At 46.1% G+C, this 21,957-nt stretch overlaps 1 protein-coding gene across 1 annotated transcript in view; it reads left to right on the plus strand.

Annotated features, from left to right (window-relative positions):
• The first annotated feature begins 20,648 nt into the window (after positions 1–20,648).
• The window catches only part of DNAAF9 (dynein axonemal assembly factor 9), a 72,604-nt gene continuing 71,295 nt past the window's right edge, over positions 20,649–21,957 (plus strand). The window contains exon 1 of the mRNA XM_041488149.1: positions 20,649–20,752. Coding sequence (XP_041344083.1) covers positions 20,670–20,752 — 83 coding nt within the window. The 5' untranslated portion in view covers positions 20,649–20,669. The remainder of the gene's footprint in view (positions 20,753–21,957) is intronic.

The following is a 21,957-nucleotide window of genomic DNA, read 5'->3' on the forward strand; positions in this document are numbered from 1 at the left end:
GAGTTAAAAACAAAAATAATTTATGTGTCATTTCTTAATTTCTTTAAAATCCCTCCTTGAAGTGTATTTTGGAGATAAAAATTTAATGGCATCAGTGCCGGTTCAGTGACTGCAAAAGGAAATCAGGATTTCTCTGGAGGGAAAGTTTTTACTGGATGTATGCAAACAAAGGCACATGTATTTACTGTAAAGTGAATTATTGAGATTTGGGGTTGTTTTTCTTGTTTACTCTTTACATTTTCGCTCTTGACTTCCAGCTCCACTGTGGCATGAGGGAAAGGAATAGGGAATCAAGGGTGGACCCTCACAAAAAAGGAGTTTACAGCCCCAAAAATGCCTGAAAACTCACAGGGTGTGTGTGTGTGTGTAAATACTAAAACCTTTAAAATCCCTCATCTTTATACAGTCATATGTATTTTCTATATTGACAAAAGATATATATTTCTAAAATAAATATATTATATAAAATATATTTTATGTATTGAGAAATAGATAATATAATTATATATATGATATATATTTTATATATGAGATATATATCTCATATATATAATATATAAAATATAATTATATCTAGAATATATCTGTTATATATATTATAGGTATAATTATATCTATAATATAATATAATATGTATAATTATACATATCATAGATATAATGACACATATTATATTATATTATATTATAAATATATAATTATATATAATTATATATAGTATGTAATTATAGATATTATATGTTATATATATAGACAAATATATACATTTACATATTGACAAAACTAATATAGATAAAAATTGTTTTCAAAACAAAACGCCGAGCCTGCTGTATTATATACAGGATTTTAAGACACAAGAAAGCTCTGGTTATAGAACCGTAGGGTTCGAAAGGGCAAATATAACTTCTGTATTTATAAATTAAAAGAATAAAAGGGAAGGAAAAATCAAGTCCGGGATGGCGGCTTGACTTCAGTCGCTGCTGCCACCACGTGGTGAAAATGAAGAACTGCACCCCCACATGACTCAGTGGTACGACAACCAAAAAACCCCACAACCACACAAAAACCCTTCCGAACCGAACAAAAAACGAACCAAACCAAACGATAAATTCACCAAAATCCCCCCAAAAAGCCGAATCTCCGTTCCAGCCGTAATTAAAAGTGGGATGGAGCAAAGGGAGCGGCGCATGCGCAGTGACCTTTTCCTGCTCGGTGCTTCCGCCCTGTGGAGAAAGTCCGGTACTGCAAGCGGGCGCTGTGTCCCGTTTATTGCGGCTTTTAGGGGATAAAATGAACATTTCGGGGATAAAATGAACATTTTGGGGATAAAATGAACATTTGGAGGTTAAATTCTGAGTTATCTGCGCTGAAGGAAATGAAAACTTTGATGTGAAATTGAAGGGATTAATAGGTGATATTTTGGGGGGTAAGATTGAGGTTGTCATTCGGGGGCAAGTAGGGAAAATTTGAGGGATAAAACCTGTAAGGGATGGAACGAACATTTTTTTAGGAGATGTGAGGTAAACCATAGGGGACAGAGAGAACATTTTGGGTTTAAAATGTGAGGTAATGTATAGGGGACAGGCACCAGTGAATTGGTCAGGGAGGCAGGGGTGATATTTCGGACAGAGATTGAAATCTAGAAATGTGCTGATATTAATTTTAAAAAAAATATCTAAACCCCTCCACAGAAGGCTGTGAAACCTGGAAGTCAGGATAAATTCTGACATCATTTCGTGGTTCTGTAATTAGGAAATTGCTCAGGTGTACACAGATTAATTTTTTATATCCTTCACCTCTCCTGATTGAAATAAAAGCATCATTCTCCTCCCTCCCTCCCTTCCATAATTCCAGGGTCAGTATTTATTATTTTATGGAATTTTGCACAGGGAATGCTGCCTGTGATTCCAGAACATATTTGAGCTCGTGGTTTCTGCTGCCTGACAAAAATCCTGAGCTGCTTTTGGGATTTTTGGGGAGAAACACAACAGGAAAGGTTCAATGGAGGGCAGAAACGAGACGGGATGGAACAGCCCTGTGATGGTTTAGCCTTGGAAATGGAAATACTCCTTGGATATTCCAAATATTTACTGTAATGTTAGAAAAAACCAGAAATAATCACTGGGAATTGGAGCCCGAAATTTGTGCAGTTTCCAGGTTTTCCAGCTGGCGTCACTCCTGGGTCAGGCCGTGAGGGGATCCAGGAGGTGTTTGGTTGTTATAACGAAGGGGTGTTTAGATATTTATATTTATTTATTTATTTAAATTTACTTATATTTATTTTATTTATTTTTCAATTTATTTTTCTTTTTAAAATTTATTTATTTATTTATACATGTATTTCGTTTACTTTTATTTATATATTTTCATAGAAATATTTTCATATAATATAATATAATATAATATAATATAATATAATATAATATAATATAATATATAATATATAATATATAATATATTAGATTTAGATATTAGATATAATATATATTATATTATATTAATATTATCCCGTAATATATTACATTATATATTATATATTTTATTAAAGTTATTTAAAAAATGACTTAGTTTTTATAACCAATTCAATAACCTTATAACCTTTTATAATCCAAACTATTTTTTGGGTAATTCCTCCCCTTTGTTTCCTTTCCCTGATGCCCTGAGGTGCCTCTGTGATATCCTGAGTTCCGTGCTCTGCTCTTGTGCCATGCCTTTGTCATGTCAGATCCCACATGTGGCTCCTTGAGACACTCCAAAAAAGGCAAAACTTCATTTTATCCTTCAGAAAAAGAAACTTTGGGCTCCATCTGTAACAAGTTCCCGCAGCAAACTCGCTAAATTAAATTTAAATATTGTTTATTTGTAATTGTCCCGAAGCGTTCTGTGAAAAAATGGTCTGGAAGATGTTCCCTGTCTCGGATCTGCAGCTCTGAGCTCTGTTACCTCTGGAAAACCAAATTTCTGCTCCTAATCCCATCCATCCAGGCAGAACAGCTGAAACTGAGCAGAGCCAAATCTGATTTTCAGATCCTACAAGACCCACACAGGGTTGGCACCGAGGAAAAATGCCCACCAAAAAAAGGAATTAATTAAATTCACTCTGCATCACAAGCACATCCCTGTGAGCACGTGGGCTGAAATTACTCACAATAGTTTTCCTTTTTAAATTAGCCACTTTATGAATTATGGAAAAGGAAATGCCAGCATTGACAGATGATTCTTTTAAATGCAGTGGGAAAAAAAAATTACTAAAAATGCACCTGAAATTCACCATTCCACAGCTCTGACTCTGCTCAAGGTTTGAAATGCTGTTAGCAACGGGTTTTGCCCAAAATTCCTCATTTTCCAGGTAATTCCCTGTCTTATTCAGAATTATTTATGGTTCCTGGGCACTTGCAGATGTTTTGAAGATGATTTTAAAATAGAGATTTTAAACTTTATGCTCTGGATGAGGCGTGAAATTGAAACCTGACTCCATGAAGGGCTGGGGACAAGGCTGGACAATCCAGGACAAGGAAGCACAAAATATTCATGAACAATTTGGATTAAAAACTAAATATTGGAAAACCCCACACAAATCACCCTTATTTTTTTAAGAGAAATCTTTGAATTTCTGCTTGTTCACTCCTGGATTTGGGTGATGAGAGCTTTTGGAGAATTCCTCCACCTTTCCTTGAAACTCGTGTGGGTGTTGTTCAAGGATCAGTGCTGGAGGTCACAGGAAATTTCATGGAATGGAATGAAACAAGTTAAAATGAAATTTCATGGCATGATATGACATGAAATTTTTGTGCAATGCAACGAAATAAAGTGAAATTTCATTTCATGAAAGGAAATTTCATTTCACTTCATGGAATGAAACGAAATGCAAGGAAATTTTGTGGAATGAAATGGAATGGAATTTCAAAATTTCATTCCATGACAGGAAATTTCATTTTGTTTCGTGGAATTAAGTGAAATGAAAAGCAATTTCATGAAATCAAATGAAATTTCATTTGGAGTGAAAGAAAATAAAATTTTAAGTGCCATTCTATGTCATGAAATGGAATGAAACCGCATGGAATGAAGGGAAGTGAAACGGAATTTCATGGAATGAAATTAAATATTTTGGAACTCAGTGAAGTGAAATGAAATCGTATGCAGTGAAATGAAATTTTGAAATGGGGCTGCACTGTTTCTGCCTGAAGGGGAGGGCTGAGCTTGAAACTTTCAGTTTAAAGCTGGGTTTAAAGGAGAAGGAATTCCTCCCTGGCAGGGTGGGCAGGGCTGGCACAGGGTGCCCAGAGCAGCTCTGGCTGCCCCTGGATCCCTGGCAGTGCCCAAGGCCAGGCTGGATGGGTTTGGAGCAACCAGGGATGCTGAAGTTGTCCCTGCCCATGGATGGGGTGGAACTGGGTGGGATTTGAGGTCTCTTCCATCCCAAACCATTCCCAGGCTCTCTGCTGTGTGCACGTGCTCATGCTTCCCTGCCCAAGTGATTTCATTATCCCTGTAGCTAATTAAGAGGCTGTTTGTGTCACTTTGTGCTCAGCCACAGCCAATCCACCTTTGTGAGTTGGTTTTCCCCTCATTTTTGTGCCTGGCTAAGCCAGAACAACTCTGATCCCATTAACTTCATGCTCCACGTACCTGGGGAAGATAATGAAATTACACCAAGGGATTTAACCTGCCCAGCATTAAACACTGGGAACTGCAGCTCTTCCTGTTGGAGGAACCAGGAAATGTGCAAGAAAACAAACAGGAAAATGAAGATATTAAGCAGGACATTCCTGATTCTGATGTAGCCCACGGAGCCTGGCTTAAGGACCACCCTGTGCATCGATATAATCAGCAATTCCCCTGTGCCAGATCATGGTTTGTGCAAATCACGTATTTCCTTATCACATAAATCACATATTCCCTTTCCCACTGGGATATCAACATCCAGGGTTGTCCTGGGTGCCCAAGCTGTGCCTTCACAGGGCTGACATTCACGGATGTGTTTGGAGAAACAGTGACTTCTTTCCTGCCTCCCCTAGGGACAGACTTCCAGCTGAGAGCAGAATCCCTAAAAGACCAGCACGAATTTTGTCCATCCTCTGAGACAAGGACTTTGCGCATTCCAGTAATTTACAATTTGCCACGGAGAGAAATTCTGGCTCTTCTCCCACGGGAGGAGCAGGGCAGGTCCTGGGCACCGCTTTGTGCAGCACGTGCAGCCTCTGACCCTAATCAGGACCCTGATTTATGGGATCATGTGAGTCCCCTGATTTACTGAGCATCTGTCTGGGAGCTCCTTGCAGATCCTGCTGCTCAGGGCTGCCTTCACACTGAATTCACCAGCCTGGGGTGAGCTGGCTCGAATAAATTGGCACAGGGTCTTGAAATCCCAGTCAAACGTGAGGGATGGATGGATGATGGATGGATGGATGGATGGATGGATGGATGATGGATGGATGGATGGATGGATAAATGGATGGATAAATGGATGGATAAATGGATGGATAAATGGATGGATTCACTCACTACCTCCCATTTTTTTATGGTTATCCCACACTCATGGCTTTAAGAGCCACGCTCATAAAATAACAAATGCTGTCTCCACGTGGATGTAATTAAAATCCAAGCATGAACATGCAATTATGTGAAACTCCTTTCTTCAGCTTCCAAGCCCCACGAGGCCAGCCTTTAGGTCTGAGTTTCGCTGCTGATTCACTGTGTCTTGAGTGCCTGGCAGGTTGTTATGAATTTTAATGACTTCTGTTTTCCTGCACTGGTGTTGGCAGTGGTGAGCACGGCCTGCAGCAGTCTGGCTGTAATTGCTGTGCAGATCCTGGCAGCAGAGGAGCAGGGAAATGCATGGACAGATGACAAAAACCAAGCAGAAAAGCTGATTGAGCCTGGAGGAGGAAGCAGCTCTGTGAATCCTTTCTCTGTGAGTCCAAACCTCCCTTCCCAGATCGCTCCAAGCCCCATCCAACCCAGCCTTGAGTGCTCCCAGGGGCATCCCTTTAATTTCTGTGCACATTTCAGAGAAGGAACCTGAGCAAGGGCCTCCAGCAGGTGAAATAACCCCTCAGGTGGATTTTTTTTTGATCACCAGTGTTGGTTTTTATCCCTTCCTGTTGGTCCTGGCAGCTGGCAATGGCTCCTTGTCGCCACACACTGCACTTAAAGCTTCTCCTCCAGGTTTGTGGCTCCCCATTTTGGTCAGAAATGCCATTTCTCCTGCAGTTTTCAAACAGCTGGGGATGACTCCTGTCACAAACGTCATGGTCACTCCCAGAGATCCTGGGACAATACCTGGACCTGGAATGTGGGAATTCCTGTTGCAGGCATGGAACATCCCTGTGTGACTCTTCCAGGACAGAGAACCTCCAAAGGAGGACAAAAAGCCTCTTTTGCTCTGGTCTCAGGGCTCCTTTCTGCCTCTGCCTGCATCTCCTGCTGCAGCTGAAAGCAAATTCCAGGTTTTGCCTGGATGCAGAGGAAAGGAACAGCAGGAGCAGCAAAGATCAGCAGACCCAGAGGAAGAACCTGCTGCAATTAAAACCAAGACCACAGTGATAATATTTGTTACTTCCCCAGCTCAGCAACGGCCACAGGAGGCAAAGCAACAGCCAGGATATATTTTTTAATATTTTTTTTCTTTGGCTTTGCACCTTTTTTGTGGTTTTGCTGCCTCCTGGTGCCAGTGGAGCTTTAAATACAGGAATATCAACTTATTTGATGTATATCTATCTCAAGTTTTGCTTTTGTTGGCTATTCTTATCCAGGGATAAGAATTCACATATGTTGATTATTGTTTATTTAAAAATGTGCTTTATCTGATTACTAATAGAAGCAAGTTATTGGAAATAGCAAAATAACATTATGAGACTATGAAAGTGCTTGGTAACCTGTTTGGTAATTTAAAAAAAACCATGATAATTAAGAAAAATTAATAACATGACTTCTCCTGGTGCCAGTGGAGCAAGGAGCTGGAGCAGCACAGTTCTGACAACAAAGGCATGAGAGATGGAAACCTCAGCTCATGACACAACATGCATCCAGCCTCAAATATTTCATGTTATTCGACAGCAAATTTATGACACTGATGCTTTTAGAAACTTGCCTAGCTCTGCACAGACAGGTGCACCTGCAATAAAAGGACTTTTTAATAAATTCAGAGAGTGGGAGGTAAAAACCTTCCTGGGGCAGAGAGTTTCCTGTAGAGCAGAGTTTTCTCAGGTGTGGAAGTATTTCTGAGTGTCATTTCAGTTAATAATGAGGTGATATATTTAATCATGGAACATCCTGAGCTGGAAGAGACCCACCACGAGCATTTAAGGAGGAAACAGACCCAGCTCAAGTGAAGGTTTTGCACAGGCAATGGGCACTTGACTCTCTCCCTGCTGACTTCTCATCTGCCCTTTCCTGTGCTTTGGCTGAATCCTCTTCAGATCCTAAACACGGTCACGAAATTACTGATCACCAGCTCCAATCCTCCTGGTTTCAAAGGTGCATCCCTCAGTGGTGTGGGGGTTTTGCTTGATATTTTTGGCCATTCTTGGACGTAATTTTTCTTGTTTTTTTTTTTTTTTTGTTGATTGGGTTTTTTTGTGTTTTGTTTGTTTTTAATCGAATGAGAGTTTTCCAGCTGTTTTTGAATTCCAGGAGGAAGAGGGTGATGCTTTTTGTGCCTGATTGCAGCAAGGTTTACATTACAATTGCAGCTCTACCAACCTGCCCTTGGACAGTTTTAACTCATCTGCATCAACATCCTAAACAGGGCTGATGGGTCTTTTCTTGCATTTTGTGATGGGATAAGCGAAATGAGATGTCAGGAGTGAAACCCAAACCCCCCTATCCCACGCCTCTGCCTGAGCTTCCTACCTGCGAGATCTCCCAACAGGAAACTGGAAAGAAAAGATATATAGAAGAAATATTTTATTATGAGAATGGTGAGGCCCTGGGACAGATATTTATGGAGAAACTGTGGCTGCCACATCCCTGGAAGTGCCCAAGGCCAGGCTGGATGGGGCTTGGACCAACCTGGGCGGGTGGAAATTGTCCCTACCCATGGCAAGAGGATGGAATTTTTAAGTTCTCTTCCCTTCAAACCATTCCACCATTCCATAATTCTGATTGTGAAAACACCCTTTCTGACAAAAGAAAAGTATTTGTTTCTCAAGGTCAGGATTGAAGGCACTTGTGCGGAGACCCCGAAAATACCACACACAACTTTCTAACATAACACATATAATATTCATTTCAACATTTGCGAAAAGCCAATCATAAAACACCCATTTTTTCACAATTCCACGGTTCTGATTGCCAAAACACCCCTTCTGACAAAAGAAAACAAGGGGATATTTGCCGTATTTCCTTTCCAAGGATTCGCGAGGAGCAGAGCGCCGGGAGGAGCCGCTCGCTAATGAGATCAGTGGTTTGTTTTCATTTAATGGGCTGCTGGAAAACCCCGGCCCCTTTGTTCCAGCCCTAAATTGCCATTTCACTCGACAGCTCCGCTCCCATTGTTGGCCGTGTAAAGATGGAGCAAGGTGAAGGAGGAGATGAAAAGCTGGGGTGACACGAGGGGGAAAGGCAGACGGGGTCAAAGCCAAGGGCAGAGACGGGAGATCCCCCACGCCCTTCTCCTGACAATAATGCAATTTATTTCTGTTCCCTCGGTGGAAGACACTTTAATATCCTAATTTTAGCTTCCTTTTAGCTGGTAAACAGGGAGTATTACAGCGCTGGCAAGAATAGGAATCTCATCCTCGCAACCCCCGCTTGCAGATAATTTCTATCCGATGTTCAGCCCTTCTTGCTCACGTTGGTATTTTACAGCTAGCAAAACCAGCAGCAACCAAATCTCATTTTGCATCCTCAGCCCTTCATTTTGCATCCTCGGCCCTTCATTTTACATCCCCAGCCCTTCCCTCGTTTTATTGTGTTGCCAGCACAACACCGAGGAGCGGGGAAAAAATGAAGAGAGCATCAACGCGAGCGGCTTTGTGGAGTTCCTGCAGATGCTCTGGCAGCGATTATCCCGGGCAGCTTCACCCCTCCTCCTTTTTCAGCTCTTGTCTCGCTTTTTCGCCGTGCCCTCCTCTGCACAAAGCCCTCCTCGACTCCAAACCTCTCCCAGCTGGTCGGGAAAGAAGAGTTTGTCACCATTGTCCCCAGCTCTGTCCGTGCCAGGCGAGCCCAGAGCTCTTCAGACAGCACAGAATATTTCACAGATATTTTGCAGGCAGCAATTTGGCATTTTCTCTGCTCTGGAGCAAATGGATAATTTCTAATTATCTGGGATTGTGAATTGTCTATTTTTGCGTGGAGATACGGCAGATTTCCCTATTTATTTATTTTTTTTACTCTTGGAAATTAGCTTTTCCTTTGTCTCCCCCAGAACAAAGAAACGTGAACACACGATTTAAAGAGCGAGGGCTGGGCCGGGCTGAGCCCATCCCCAGGGTGAAGGCGCTGCCTTTAATGGGGTTACACGCCGCAGAAATAAATTTGGCTGGGAGTCTGTAATCACTGCCTGAATTAATGGAAAAAAAGGGGTTCTTTGGAGCAGGCTGAATAGCCCAGCTGCAGCAATTATCTCCTCACTCATCAGAATGACGACAAAATTAGTTCCAGATATAAAACCAGGCAGCAGAGGCGAGACACCCACAGGGGATTTATTTCCCAGTTAAGGACACTGGAGGTTCCCTTTCCATCCCTGTCACCCACCAGGGATTTATTTCCCAGTTAAGGACACTGGAGGTTCCCTTTCCATCCCTGTCACCCACCAGGGATTTATTTCCCAGTTAAGGACACTGGAGGTTCCCTTTCCATCCATGCTGGTGCCACATGCTCATGTCTTGCCAGGGGTTCACAAGACACAGCAAGCTGCACATCAGTTTGTGCAATTTCATTCCTTTTTTTCAGGGATTTGGCAAAGTTTTGTCCCAGATCACCTCCCTGTTCCCCAGTTCCTGCCTTTGAAATTTCCCAGTGTGGCTGAGCCTTGCCGTGGGGGTGCAGGGAGCAGCATCCTCACACCTACAGTGATTTATTTATCCATCTGTGAGGAACCCACGACTCTCTTGGGGCTTCTAGGTGAGTGATTTGGTTCTTAGGAAATCCAAATATGAGACTTTTTGGCTGGACATGCCCCAGCCATGCTGAGCCCCAGAATGCCCCTGTGCTGAGCTGATCCCCCAGCATGGGCAGCAGGGGAAGGGGGGATTCTGCCCCTCTGCCCTGCTCAGGTGAGAGCCCACCTGCAGAGCTGCCCCAGCCCCGGGTCCAGCATCAGAAGGACCTGCAGACATCCCAGGGAGATCTTTGAGGTTTGGGGTACCAGGAGGGTCCCAGGGATGTTTCAGTGTCTCCACCCTTGGATGGTTTCAGGAGCAAACTGAAAACAGCGCAGAGGAACCTGGTGTGACCTCATGGTGACCCTGCTTGGAGCAGGAGGTTGGAGTGAAGATGTCCCCAGGTCCCTTCCAACCTGAATTTCCCTCTGATCCTAAACCATACCAGACTGTTCCTTCTTTTGAAGAACCTTTCCAGAGACACCAGCACACCCCTCCAGAGAGCAATTTCCTGATTGTTTGCAGGCCAAATGTCACGCTGGTAAATCTGATATGGCCAAAGAAGATGGTCTTCAAGTCCCTTCCAACCCAAGTTATTCGGTGATCCTACAGCACCTGGAGATGGCCCAAAACATGTAGAAATGAAGAACTTAATAAATGCTGCATTCCCTGTTTTGGGGGACTTCAGCTGGTGCACACATGCTGGCAATCAGATACAGCTGCATTGGATGGTGGGCAAAAAGAGACTGGCACATTAATTTTGTGTTTTTATTTTAAACATCCACAGAAAGGACATTTAAAAAAAAACTTACAATAGCCTCCCATTATAAAATTACAATTTATAAAAAATTTTTTATAAAAATAATTTTATGAAAATTATAATTTATAAAAATAAAATTATAATAAAATTTTATAGAAAAGATATTCTATAATTATATTATATCTATATAATATATAAAATATATATAATATATATATTATATATAACATATTAAAGATCTATAGTATATATTATAAAAAAAATGAAATTATAATAAATTTTTTAAAATAGAAAATATATAATATAGATAATGTAGGTATGATATATCATATATATTATATTATATATAATATAAAATATATAATACAGATAATAATTAAAAATAAAATGATAATTTGAATTATAATAGATATATTAAATTATATAAAAATAAATATTCTATATAAATAAAATTATAATATAATTTAAAATTATGTTAGACTCCTATTGAAGGAGGTTCAGAAGACGCTGGGAAGAAAAGCATGTGATTTATTGAAAGGGGGCTTTTTTTCCTTCCTCTCCTGGTACTCAGAGGCACGCAGAGCTTTGACTGAAATGAAAGCCTTGATTGCAGTTTGGCTTGTGTGCCCTGCACCCCTCTGTGAGCAGCTACCAGGCACCACTTTGTGCTTTGTGCTCCGTGTAAATAACCCAGCTGCTGCCAGCGGGTGTCACACAGGGCTCCAGGAAAGGGCTGACAGTGTCCCCTCCCCGAGGAAAGCTGGCAAGTGTGAACCTCAGCGGTGGGAAAAGCCCTTGGGAAGAGGTTGCCCAGCTGGCTCAGCGCTGAGGTTCTCAGGGAACAGGAAAATTGGCTGCCTCCATCCCACCCTGCCTGTCACAGTCACAGCCAGTGGCATCAGGTGACAGCCACAAGGCTGTGGCTCTGTGGGATTTCAGGAGGTGGATGCTGTATTTGGGGTGAAATACAAAAAGTCATCACTTCCTGTCGAGTCTTAACTTCTTTTTGCCAGGGTTGGGATTAAATGTGTGGGATGATATTCCTTGTTGGGACTCAGATGTTTGTCAGTTCTTATCTATGTCACAGTCTCACAAACCCTGAGTTCTACAGCACTTCACTCTAAAAAACCAAAAATGGAGCATCATCTCTCTCTCTCTACAAGGCCTTTTAAGGATAAACTGTCCAATTAAATTATTTTACTTTTAACCCAATAACCAACCACCCATGCCTGCAATGGGGACTTTTTATCCGGTGACACAAAACCACCCAAACCCATGGAGAGGAAGGTGAAGAAGAAGGACCAGCCACTGCCCCAAAACCTCCATCTTGCTTTATAGATATTACTATATTCTAAACCCTTAAACTCTGAGTTTCCCACCCTGTGATATCACACACTTCTATGCAAACTCCACACTCACAATCCCAGCTCTATAATTCCATTTTGGAAGCCTTCTCCACGGCCTCAGGTCAATGCAGTGTTCTCCTGGGGGTCAGTGCCTGCCAGCACTCCTAAAATTCTCAGCATCCAGGGTTCCAACATATTCCCAGCAAGTCCCCTCAGCCTTTTCCCAGCTGGCAGAGCTTTGGGAAGCTCTCCATGCCTGTGCAGGGAATATTTTAATCTCTGCTGCTGTTATTAGTATTATCACTGCTAATGGTAATCGATAAATTAAGGGCAATGGGATTCCCCGCTGAGATATTGCTCTGCTGAGCCTCAGCCCTTTGCAAACACCCGCTGGGAGAGCCATTCCTGCTGGAATCACCGTGGAGCTGCCTGGGATAGCCCTGGGGGAGACAGAGAGTTGTAAATCAACCTCTTGTAGAGGCTGGTGCTGGTTTAGTGCAAGGATAAAAAGCCCACAAAGGCTTTTGTGCTGCGGGTTAGAGTGCCACAATTCCTGTCTGTGCCCGAGGGATGAGAAATCAGGGATGCTGTCCTTATCAAATCAGGATTTTTTTTCTTGTGAAGAGCCCAAGATCTTTGAATTTGGCCCATAGCTTGTGCCACAACATGGGTGAGGTTGGCAAAGGTGAAATAATCTGAAATATTCCAGGCGACAAGGGATAAGATAAGAGGAAACAGCCTCAGGTTGCTCCAGGGTGGGTTAGATTGGATATCAGGGAAAATTTCTTCATGGAAAGGGTTGTCCAGCCCTGGCACAGGCTGCCCAGGGGTGGAATCACCATTCTTGGGGGGATTCAAAAGCCATGGGGATGTGGCATTTGGGGACATGGCTTAGTGGTGAACATGGTGCTGAGTTAATTCTTGGTGATTTTAGAGACCTCTTCCAACCTCAGTAATTCTATGATTTGATTCTCTTGAAATCATCTCCTGCCCAAGTGCTTCCTGCTTGTCCCACAGCACAGACCAGTGCCTCTCCCTGCATTAATTTGGGGAAAAAAACCTGATGGGAGCCACCAAAAGGAGCTGGGATGATGCAAGATTTGAAGTTTCTTGAGTCATGGAGAAGGAGCTCCAGCAAAGCCCAACCCCTCCAACACTCAGCACTCAGTCTTACGGCAGAGACCAGACAAAAAGCAGATTTTGGGCTCTCATTTCCTAAGATGTGGAGCCAAAACAGAGCTCACAGGAGCCTCTGCACTTGTCCATGCCCCTGCTGTGGCTTCCCAGGAAGCTCTTCACAGTGGGGTCTTACTTCTACACCTCCCTTAAGTTCTCTGAAGACTTTTTAGCTCATGAAACACAGCAAAGGCTGCTGGCCAGTGCTGGAGTGGAGTTCTCTTGGATCCTCTCTTTTTCAGTGGTGATTTCCCCAGCACGTTAAGCAGCAGGTTGGAACATTTCCCTTTCCAGCTGTCCTACATGGAGAGAGAAGATTTTATTACAAACCCCAGATTTATGGCTCCTTGTGCCTGTGTGCTTTCCCAAGCTGTGTGTTTCACAAGAATAATTGGGAAGGGGGAAGCTCTCCACAGCTTTCCTTCCCAAGGCTTCATTAAATGAGCTGCTCTGTTTTCCTTGCCTGCAGCTGCAAAAGCGCCACGCACCGATTGACCAAATCCAACGTTTTTCCATGTGCATTCCCTCCCAAATCTCTGTAACTGCATTTTTGACCTGCAGAGGGTTCTTTTGTGGTGGCCTCCAGGCTGACCTGCTCGGAGCAAGCCATAAAATGAGCCATGTTCCTCTAATTTGTCTGGGTAGCGGAGGGACGCGGCGGCTCGCGAGCGCGGAATGCTGCCACGCAGAGAGGCCTTGCTGAGAACATCCCAGTCTGCCTCTGGTAGAGCTCCAGGATCCATGCTGAGCATCAAATCCATGATTAAATGGCTCTGGGGGACACAATGCGTTCGTCCCCATCCATCACTGAACAAAACCTGGGAGCTGAGCCCGGCACGGTGCTCTGGCTGCTGGCTTTGTCCCAGTTTTGTCCCTGCTGGTTCTCACAGCCCCTCCACCAAGCTGTGAGCTCAGCCTTCCTCCCTCAGAGGCAGGATGGAGGAGGAGGATGGAGTGCTGCTGGTTGTAATTATCATCACCTTTGTTTTCACGGATGAGTGAAAATGAGTTTAATTTCAGTTTCCGCAGAGGGTGAAGGGAATCTCTGCTCGCCGTTTGTTGACCACGCTCCTGGATTTCCACTGGGCAAGCCAAAATCTGAAGGAAAAAAACATCTTTCCAAGTGATCTCATTGTTGTTTCCTTCCCCTGGAGCCAACAAACAGAGTGCACAGTGAAGTGGTCAGCAAGGTACCGCTCCATCGGATATCCGGGAAACGCTGCAGGGAACCTGCTCAGGAGCTGCATTTTGCCATCAACGAGGCTCAAAAGGGGATTGAGAGGCAGTGGTGACTCTGCAGGGTGGAAATCAGTGATGGAGCCTGAGGACATAAATGTTCTTTGGAGAAAAAGGAGGGATTCAGAGGATTTAGGTCTCTGATCCCGCTGCAGCTCTGTGGTTCCCTCCCCTTGCAAAGGATGTGGGAAGCACTGGAATGGACATGGAGGTGGGTGGGAAGCTCTTGGAGATGAATCAGCAGCATGAAAATCCTACTTAAATGAAATGCTGACAAAAGGAGATGAAAAGCTTAGATGGATTTTCCCTTCCTGACATGCCTGGCATTCTCTGCTCTCATTTCTGAGACAGAAACCATTGCAAGCTGCAAACGGGGAGTTCAGGAATGTAAAATTCCTGCTAAGGAGAAATTCTGACTGATTTCTGGGAAAAATGGTGGGTAAAAGGTGAAGGGAAATCCTCTTAGAGGGAAAGAGATTCTGTGGGTCTGTTTGGAAGAGGAAAGGAATTTTCATGGAGAAATTTTCATGGAGAAATTTTCATGGCTCCTTCATGACAAGGGCCTGGAGTGCCCAGACAAGGGGAAAGGCAGAGGGGACATTTAGATGGAATATTGGGAAGAAATTCCTTGCTGTGAGGGTGGTGAGGCCCTGGCACAGGGTTGCCTGGCTCTGCTCATAGCAGGGAGGTGGAACAAGGTCAACTTTAAGGCATCTTCCAACCCAAACCACTCTGGAATTCCATGATCCATATCTTCATAGAAACCCCAACAACTTCACAGTACGATGCAATGGAGTTACAGTGAACAGAAGCATCCTGGCCAATTTACTCTCTTAATCATCTCCTGTAGATGCCTTAGGAGGAGCCCAGAGCTCTCCAGGACCACCAGCTGAGGAGCTCTGCCCAGCATGGAGAAGCTTGGAGATGCTCTTCCCTAGCACATCCAGCCTTTGAAGACGCTGCACTGCCTGAAGTCGCAGCCTCTCCCCAGGCCAACAGGCAGAGACTTGAGAGCAAAATCTTGGGGAGCTGCAAAATCTGGTGGTGCTGGCTTAAGTCAGGTTTGAAAACCTGTATCCTCAGGCAGTGTTGAGAGGAGGCTCCTGGAAGGGAAGCACAATGAAGGGAGGGATTTGAGCTCTGGAGGAAGCGGGATGGGAGAGGTGGGAAGTTGTTCCTGGAGATAAGGAGATGCAGGGGAGGCCACACAGCAAATGCTCTGGGGCCTGGTTTCCTCTGCTCATCTGAGGTTCAAAAACTGGTAAAAAAAAGATGAGTGTAGGGCTGGTTGGCTCCAGGTGATGGCCACACACCTGCAATGTTGAGGGTGACTAGGTGGAGGTTTTGGGCAAGCAATGGAAGAGGAGCAGATCCCATGGAGATCTTTGAGGTTTGGGGTACCAGGAGGGTCCCAGGGATGTTTCAGTGTCTCCACCCTTGAATGGTTTCAGGAGCAAACTGAAAACAGCCCAGAGGAACCTGGTGTGACCTCATGGTGACCCTGCTTGGAGCAGGAGGTTGGAGTGAAGATGTCCCCAGGTCCCTTCCAACCTGAATTTCCCTCTGATCCTAAACCATACCAGACTGTTCCTTCTTTTGAAGAACCTTTCCAGAGCATCCAGGGTGTCAGGGAAGAGACACCAGCACACCCCTCCAGAGAGCAATTTCCTGATTGTTTGCAGGCCGAATGTCACGCTGGTAAATCTGATATGGCCAAAGAAGATGGTCTTCAAGTCACTTCCCAACCCAAATTGTTCCACAATCCTATAGCACCTGGAGATGCCCCAAGACGAAAAAGCCATGACACCAAATTATTCTCAGGGGAAGTGGTTTGTTCCCCCATCAGGCAGCAAACATCTCTTTGCTCCATCCACTGTTGGAAAAGCAAAAAATAACTTTAGCAGTGACCTCCACCAGCACCAAATTCCCTCCTTGCGTGGAGCCAGTTTGCAAACAGAACACCCAAAAAATCCTTTCCATTTCCTGGTCACCCTCAGCCCCCTCTATTTCTTAGCCAAACTCTTCATTTACAAAGAGCAGTGGCTATAACAAAACAAGTCTGGGTAACTCGGGGTCAGCACTGCTATTTTTTGAGACGTTTCCTGTTCTTGCAGGATCTTAGTGTGTTGTGTCTCCATCACCTCCTGCATCCCCATCCTGTGTTTGATGGGTGTGTGGTGCCAGATTCAGGGTGGTATAAACAAGCAGATCTCAGCTTGTTGAAGTAACTCTCACCCTTTTGTTTTCTTTGACCTGGGGGCTGCTTTTTTTGTGATAAGAATAAAACAATCATTTCAGGGCAGAGGAAATTTTAATATCTCTCCTCCTAAAATAGCACTAGAGAAGAATGAAGATCTTCTAGCCTGAAGAACTTGGATAGATGAAGTAGCAGGCTTTTTATAGCCATCATAATTTATTACTTAATTTTCCCTCCCCAGATAAAAGTGGGAAACTTTTCAAACAGTCTTCTCATTTTATCCCTTTCTCAAGCTATTCATAAATTTTTCAGTAAGAGCTCTTTTCAGTAGGCAGCAAGTCCATTCTCTGAATGAACATCCATTGCCTGGAGGATGGACTCCTCTGAAACATTCATGGGATCCCATAAATACAACAGGATCCCATAAATCTGAGCGAAAAGGAAGAAAAACAGTTCTTATGAAGCACAGCAAAGGACTACCTTGTTTGTTTACCATGCAAGCAGAGCACAACTCATGTTTTCTCTCCAAGAAATTGGAATTATTTCCTTAAAAGTGCTGTTAGAGTAAGAAAATAGCTCCTTGATGCTACAGAGGGATAAGGAAAAAGCAAATTGAAAGCCCTAAAGCATGGATCCTTGGCTCTTAGGATGCTGAAAATGGGATTTGTGAGTCATAAAGCTTTTCTGTTTGGATTTATTTGGAGCTGCTGACTCTGGGTTTATTTCTGGGGTTGCCTTTGCCCGTCAGGGATGGAGACAGGTCTTCCTGAGGTTCCACCATCCTGGGAAGTCCTGCAGGATGGCTCATGGATGGTTCCTTAGCGTGCACCAGGACATCAAAGCCATCCCACAGCCCACACTCCCAGCAGCCAACGTTTTCCATGGGGAAGGGTTGTGCAGATCCCGAGATCATGGGATGTATAAATCCATTTTTAAATAAAATTCAGCCTCCAGCCTCACTGGGCAACCATCAGCCCAGGGTGGGAAATTTAGGCATTCCTCATGGATGGGGGAATAAAGAACATCTCCAGGTGCACATCTCAGGGTGAACAGCTAATTTTGGCCTCTCTGTGTGTACAACATTGTTTTCTCCAGCAGGGATTTGCTAAAAATAAACAGCTATCCAGGGAAGAGGGTGTGCAGGCAGCTGTTTCTGTGGGGAGATGCCAATGCTGAGGTACCCAAGCTGAAAGCACAGCGAGGATCAGCCCTACCAGGTCACACCAGCAGGCTCAACCCAGATCTGCTGTTTGCTTTTGGACAAGACCTAGGTCAGGAGGACCCACCAAGGAACACCAGCAGCAGCTTTCCCCCTCTTTCCAAACCACTCTGCCTCCCCTCTTCCTCTCTTTGGGAATTGTTGTGGATTTCATTCAGCTTCTGCAGCCCTCAAAACGTGCAACAATAGTGGGATAGTGCAGCTCAGGAAGCTGAGGGCAGGAACAATAGCTGATGTCACGTTCTTTCCCCTTCCACCTCACCTCACTCCTTCTCCAGGAAGCCTGACCTCCCTGTTGGGTGTTTTCCAGGTTGTTGGCCTGATTTGTCATCCCAAGGGAAATACAAGGCTGCAGGCCACAGCAGTGGTGTGAAATATCTCCTCTTGTTGGCCGAAAGAGTTTTGGGGGAAAAATGTCCCTAAATCCCATCCTGGGAACATCCCTTTTCCCTCTCCTCTGCCACCATAGCCTTGCTGTGTTCCTGGAGCTTTGGAGTGCCTGGGCAGGCTCATGGAGATGAAGAGGAGATGGAAGAGAGGAGATGGAAGGAGCCAACACAGAATCCAGACGTTGCAGGGAAAGGATGAGCTGTGAGGACATGTCTCCTTCCTTTTGTGGGTGTTGGATGTAGAGGGGGCTTGGGAAAGCCTTCTGGAAGCTGGTGGTTCATGGAGCTCTGCAGGAGGCTGTCCACTCAGCAAACAACAAGAGAAGCAGGAGGAATGCATTCCAGGATCCTTCTAGAGAGAAGCTAAGGGTTTTTAGCAATCCTATCCACTTTTGCTTCCAGGCCTTCAGCTCCCATTGCTGATGCTGCCTTAGCAAGCTCAAAGCCTGTCCAGAGGCTCAAAAACCAGGAAGAATTTGGGATTGGGACAGTGCCAGCTCCTTGTCAGCACAACCTGTGCCGTGGGGACTTGTCTGTACATGGAACCATCAGAATTTTATCATGGCCAGCTAAAACGCTTCCCAGTGGCTGCAGGGCAGCTGGGCCACGGCCCAGAATATTTATTTACCTTGTCTTTGCTCTGTGGCACTGAGCAAAGTTCGATTTGGTTTTTGAGGAAAAAAGGAAAGAACACTTTGGAATGTGTTCTCACCAGGTTAAAAGCGAGGTGGGACCCTGAGTGTTCCCCTCTGGATTGGGGTCCTTTGGGAAGGGAAAAGGAGCCTGCTCCAGGCAGCCCCATGGCTCCATCACACCCCAAAGCTGCAGATTTGGGGCTTTACACTGCTGCTGGCAAATACTGATGTAATTAAAATAAGATGCAGACAAGGGGTCTTATCCCACTGTCCACCAGGGATGAGGAGCTGGGGGGATTAACAGGGCTGGACACAGTGCAGGGAGCTGGTCACAGATTAGCACTGGGGGATGGGGATTAACGTTCTGAGGGGGAATGAGAGCCTCCACAGCAAATTCAGTTTGCCTTAATGCTTACTCAACCTCTAGTGCTTCCCCCGGGGGTGGGCGGTGAGGCAGGAGCCACAGGAGGAGCGGGATGTTCTCCCCTCAGCTGAGGGATGAGTGATTGATGGCTTTGCACCCATGTCCCCCTCAAAGCCTGGCTCCAGATCCTTCCCTGCCTTGTGGCGACCTCAGTCCTTTATAAATCCTTGCAGGTTTACCGCCCAAAATCCCTGCTCCTGCTCCCTGGGAGCTGAGGGTGCTGACTCAGTTGTTTGGATTGGTGACACATCAGTAAAATAGGAAAAGACAGACTGGGGACAGGGTGCCAGAGGCCAGGCCAGGCTGGGATCTCTGGGCAGAGCGGGATAAGGCAGAGGAGGCAAAACTCCTTGAATTTCTGCTCTGAAGAGAATGAAGGGTGTCTGTAAGGGTCGTTGTGTTGGTGTTAGCAAACAGAGGGGTGCTGGTTGGAAAGGGGGTTTTGTTTTTGGGGACAACAAGAAAAGGACCATGTGGGGTGCTGGTGACACCCATGGGGGGTCACGGGGGGGACACGGGGATGTCTGTGTGCTGTAGGGTGTTTTGGGGACAATATTTTGGGGACACCAGGGTACATCACTCTGTGGAGATCCAGGACACATCCCTCCTGGGGTTCTGTGGGATGTCGGGGGTCTCCGTGTGCCCCTGCTCCTCGGGGCTCTGTGTCACTCCTCCCCGGAGGCTTTTGTGTCACCCATTCTCGGGGGGCTCCGTGACACCCCTCCCCAGGGTCTCAGGGTCCCTTGTCCCCCCTCCCCAAGGGTCTCAGAGGGTCTCAGGTGTCCCCTGTCCCCCCTCCCGGGGTCTCAGGGTCCCTTGTCCCCCCTCCCCGGGGACTCCCTGCCATCGGACGAGCCCACGCCCCATCGTAGGGGGGGACATCAGCAGCGGTGGGGGCTGGACGCGCCCAAGAGGGAGCGGGGGGGGGGCGTGAGGGGGGTGTGAGCAGGGGGCTGGACTTGGGCGAGCCCATTCCTGCCGAAGGGGTGAACAATCTCATCCCCGCTATGTTTACTCCCAGCTAGGGCCGCTAGCCAAGAATTTCCAACCGCACTTCCTGCGAGAGGAGGAAAAACTCGGGATAAATCCTGCGCGGACAGAAAAGCTGGGAGCGGAGGGAGCTGTGCGGGTGTGCCATATCCTTCTCCCCCCCAGGCCGAGTGGTGCGCGCGGCGCGGGGCGGGGCGCAGGCCCGCAGTGGCGGAGCCGCCCCGTCGCTCCGGCGCATCGCGGTCGCCATGGCGCTGTGCGGCCGCTCCGCGCTCCTCCCGCCGCCCCCGCGGCACCGGCCCCGACCCCGAGCCCCGGGGCCCTTCGTCAGGTACCGGAGGGGCAGCGGGGAAGGCGAGGAGAGGGGTGACAGCCAGCGGCAGGGCTGCGCTGAAGGGGCTGTGGGGTGGGGAAGGGGTGTGCGGGGTGGGGGTCTGTTGGAGGGGCGCTGAAGGAAGGATGTGGAGGGTTTTGACGAATTGAGAAGGAATGTGGTGTGCGAGAAGCTGAGGTTTTCACAGCTGTGGCGCTGCTCGTGGAGGAAATAGCGTTAAACGCCTGTTGGGGGGCGTTGGGGTGCGAGGGATGAGGTGCGCTGGAATGGAGGGGATGGGGAGAGGTTTGAAGCGGTAGGATGGGGATTTGAGGGGTTTGGTGTGGGAGAAAGTGGGGTGTTCACAGGGCTGATTTGGGGTACAGCAGGGTTTTACACCTGATTGAAGGCGTTGGGGTGCGAAGGATGGGAGTGGGACAGAAGGGATGAGGCATCAAGGAGAGATTTTCCTGCGTGCCACTGAGCTGTGGAGGGGGGTGCGGTCAGATTTGGGATCATTAGGGAGGTTTTGGGGTTCTGGAACAGCACGTGAGGGGCTGGCAACGAGAAGGACGGCAGACAGGAGCCTGCTGTGACCTTGTGGATGGAGGGATTGTCAGAGCAGGAATCCTGCTGGAGGAGGGTGAGTGGGAGGCTGCGGTGGCTCGGGAGCAGCAGGACAGCACGGGGGGTTTGTGTGCACACAGGGTTTGTGTTTCTGTAGGGGATAAACCTGTGACAGATTTGGGAGGGGTCGGCCTGGGCTGTCTTGGTAATAAGGGGGAAAAAAAAGGCTTGTGAAAGGCAGGGAAAGTGAATTAGGGTAGGGATAGCTGAGGTTTGGGAGAAAGAAGAAGCTGTATGTGTGTGGGCTCCTGCTGGGAGGGTTTGTGGGTACAAAGGTAATAGAATTTCCTGAGCTTTGAAAATATGTTGGGAGGGCTTGACAGGAGCTGGGATGTGGGGACAGGTGAGATGGTGGCATTGGCTCTGTGGGAGCTCAGGTGTCAGCTCAGGTATCCTTGGGTTGCCAGAGCTCTGTTTCCTTTTGAAGACTTAAGGTGCACCCATGTGTGTGATGCTGCAGCCCATTTTCTAAAGGGTTTGAATAGAGCAACCAGCCTCAAGGTGTGCCAGGAGAGGTTTAGCTTGGATGTTAAGAAACATTTCTCTGCTGGGAGGATTGTCCAGCACTGGAACAGGCTGCCCAGGGCAGTGCTGGA

Source organism: Pyrgilauda ruficollis, unplaced genomic scaffold, assembly GCF_017590135.1.
Source record: "Pyrgilauda ruficollis isolate IOZ18807 unplaced genomic scaffold, ASM1759013v1 scaffold88, whole genome shotgun sequence".
Taxonomy (NCBI): domain Eukaryota; kingdom Metazoa; phylum Chordata; class Aves; order Passeriformes; family Passeridae; genus Pyrgilauda; species Pyrgilauda ruficollis.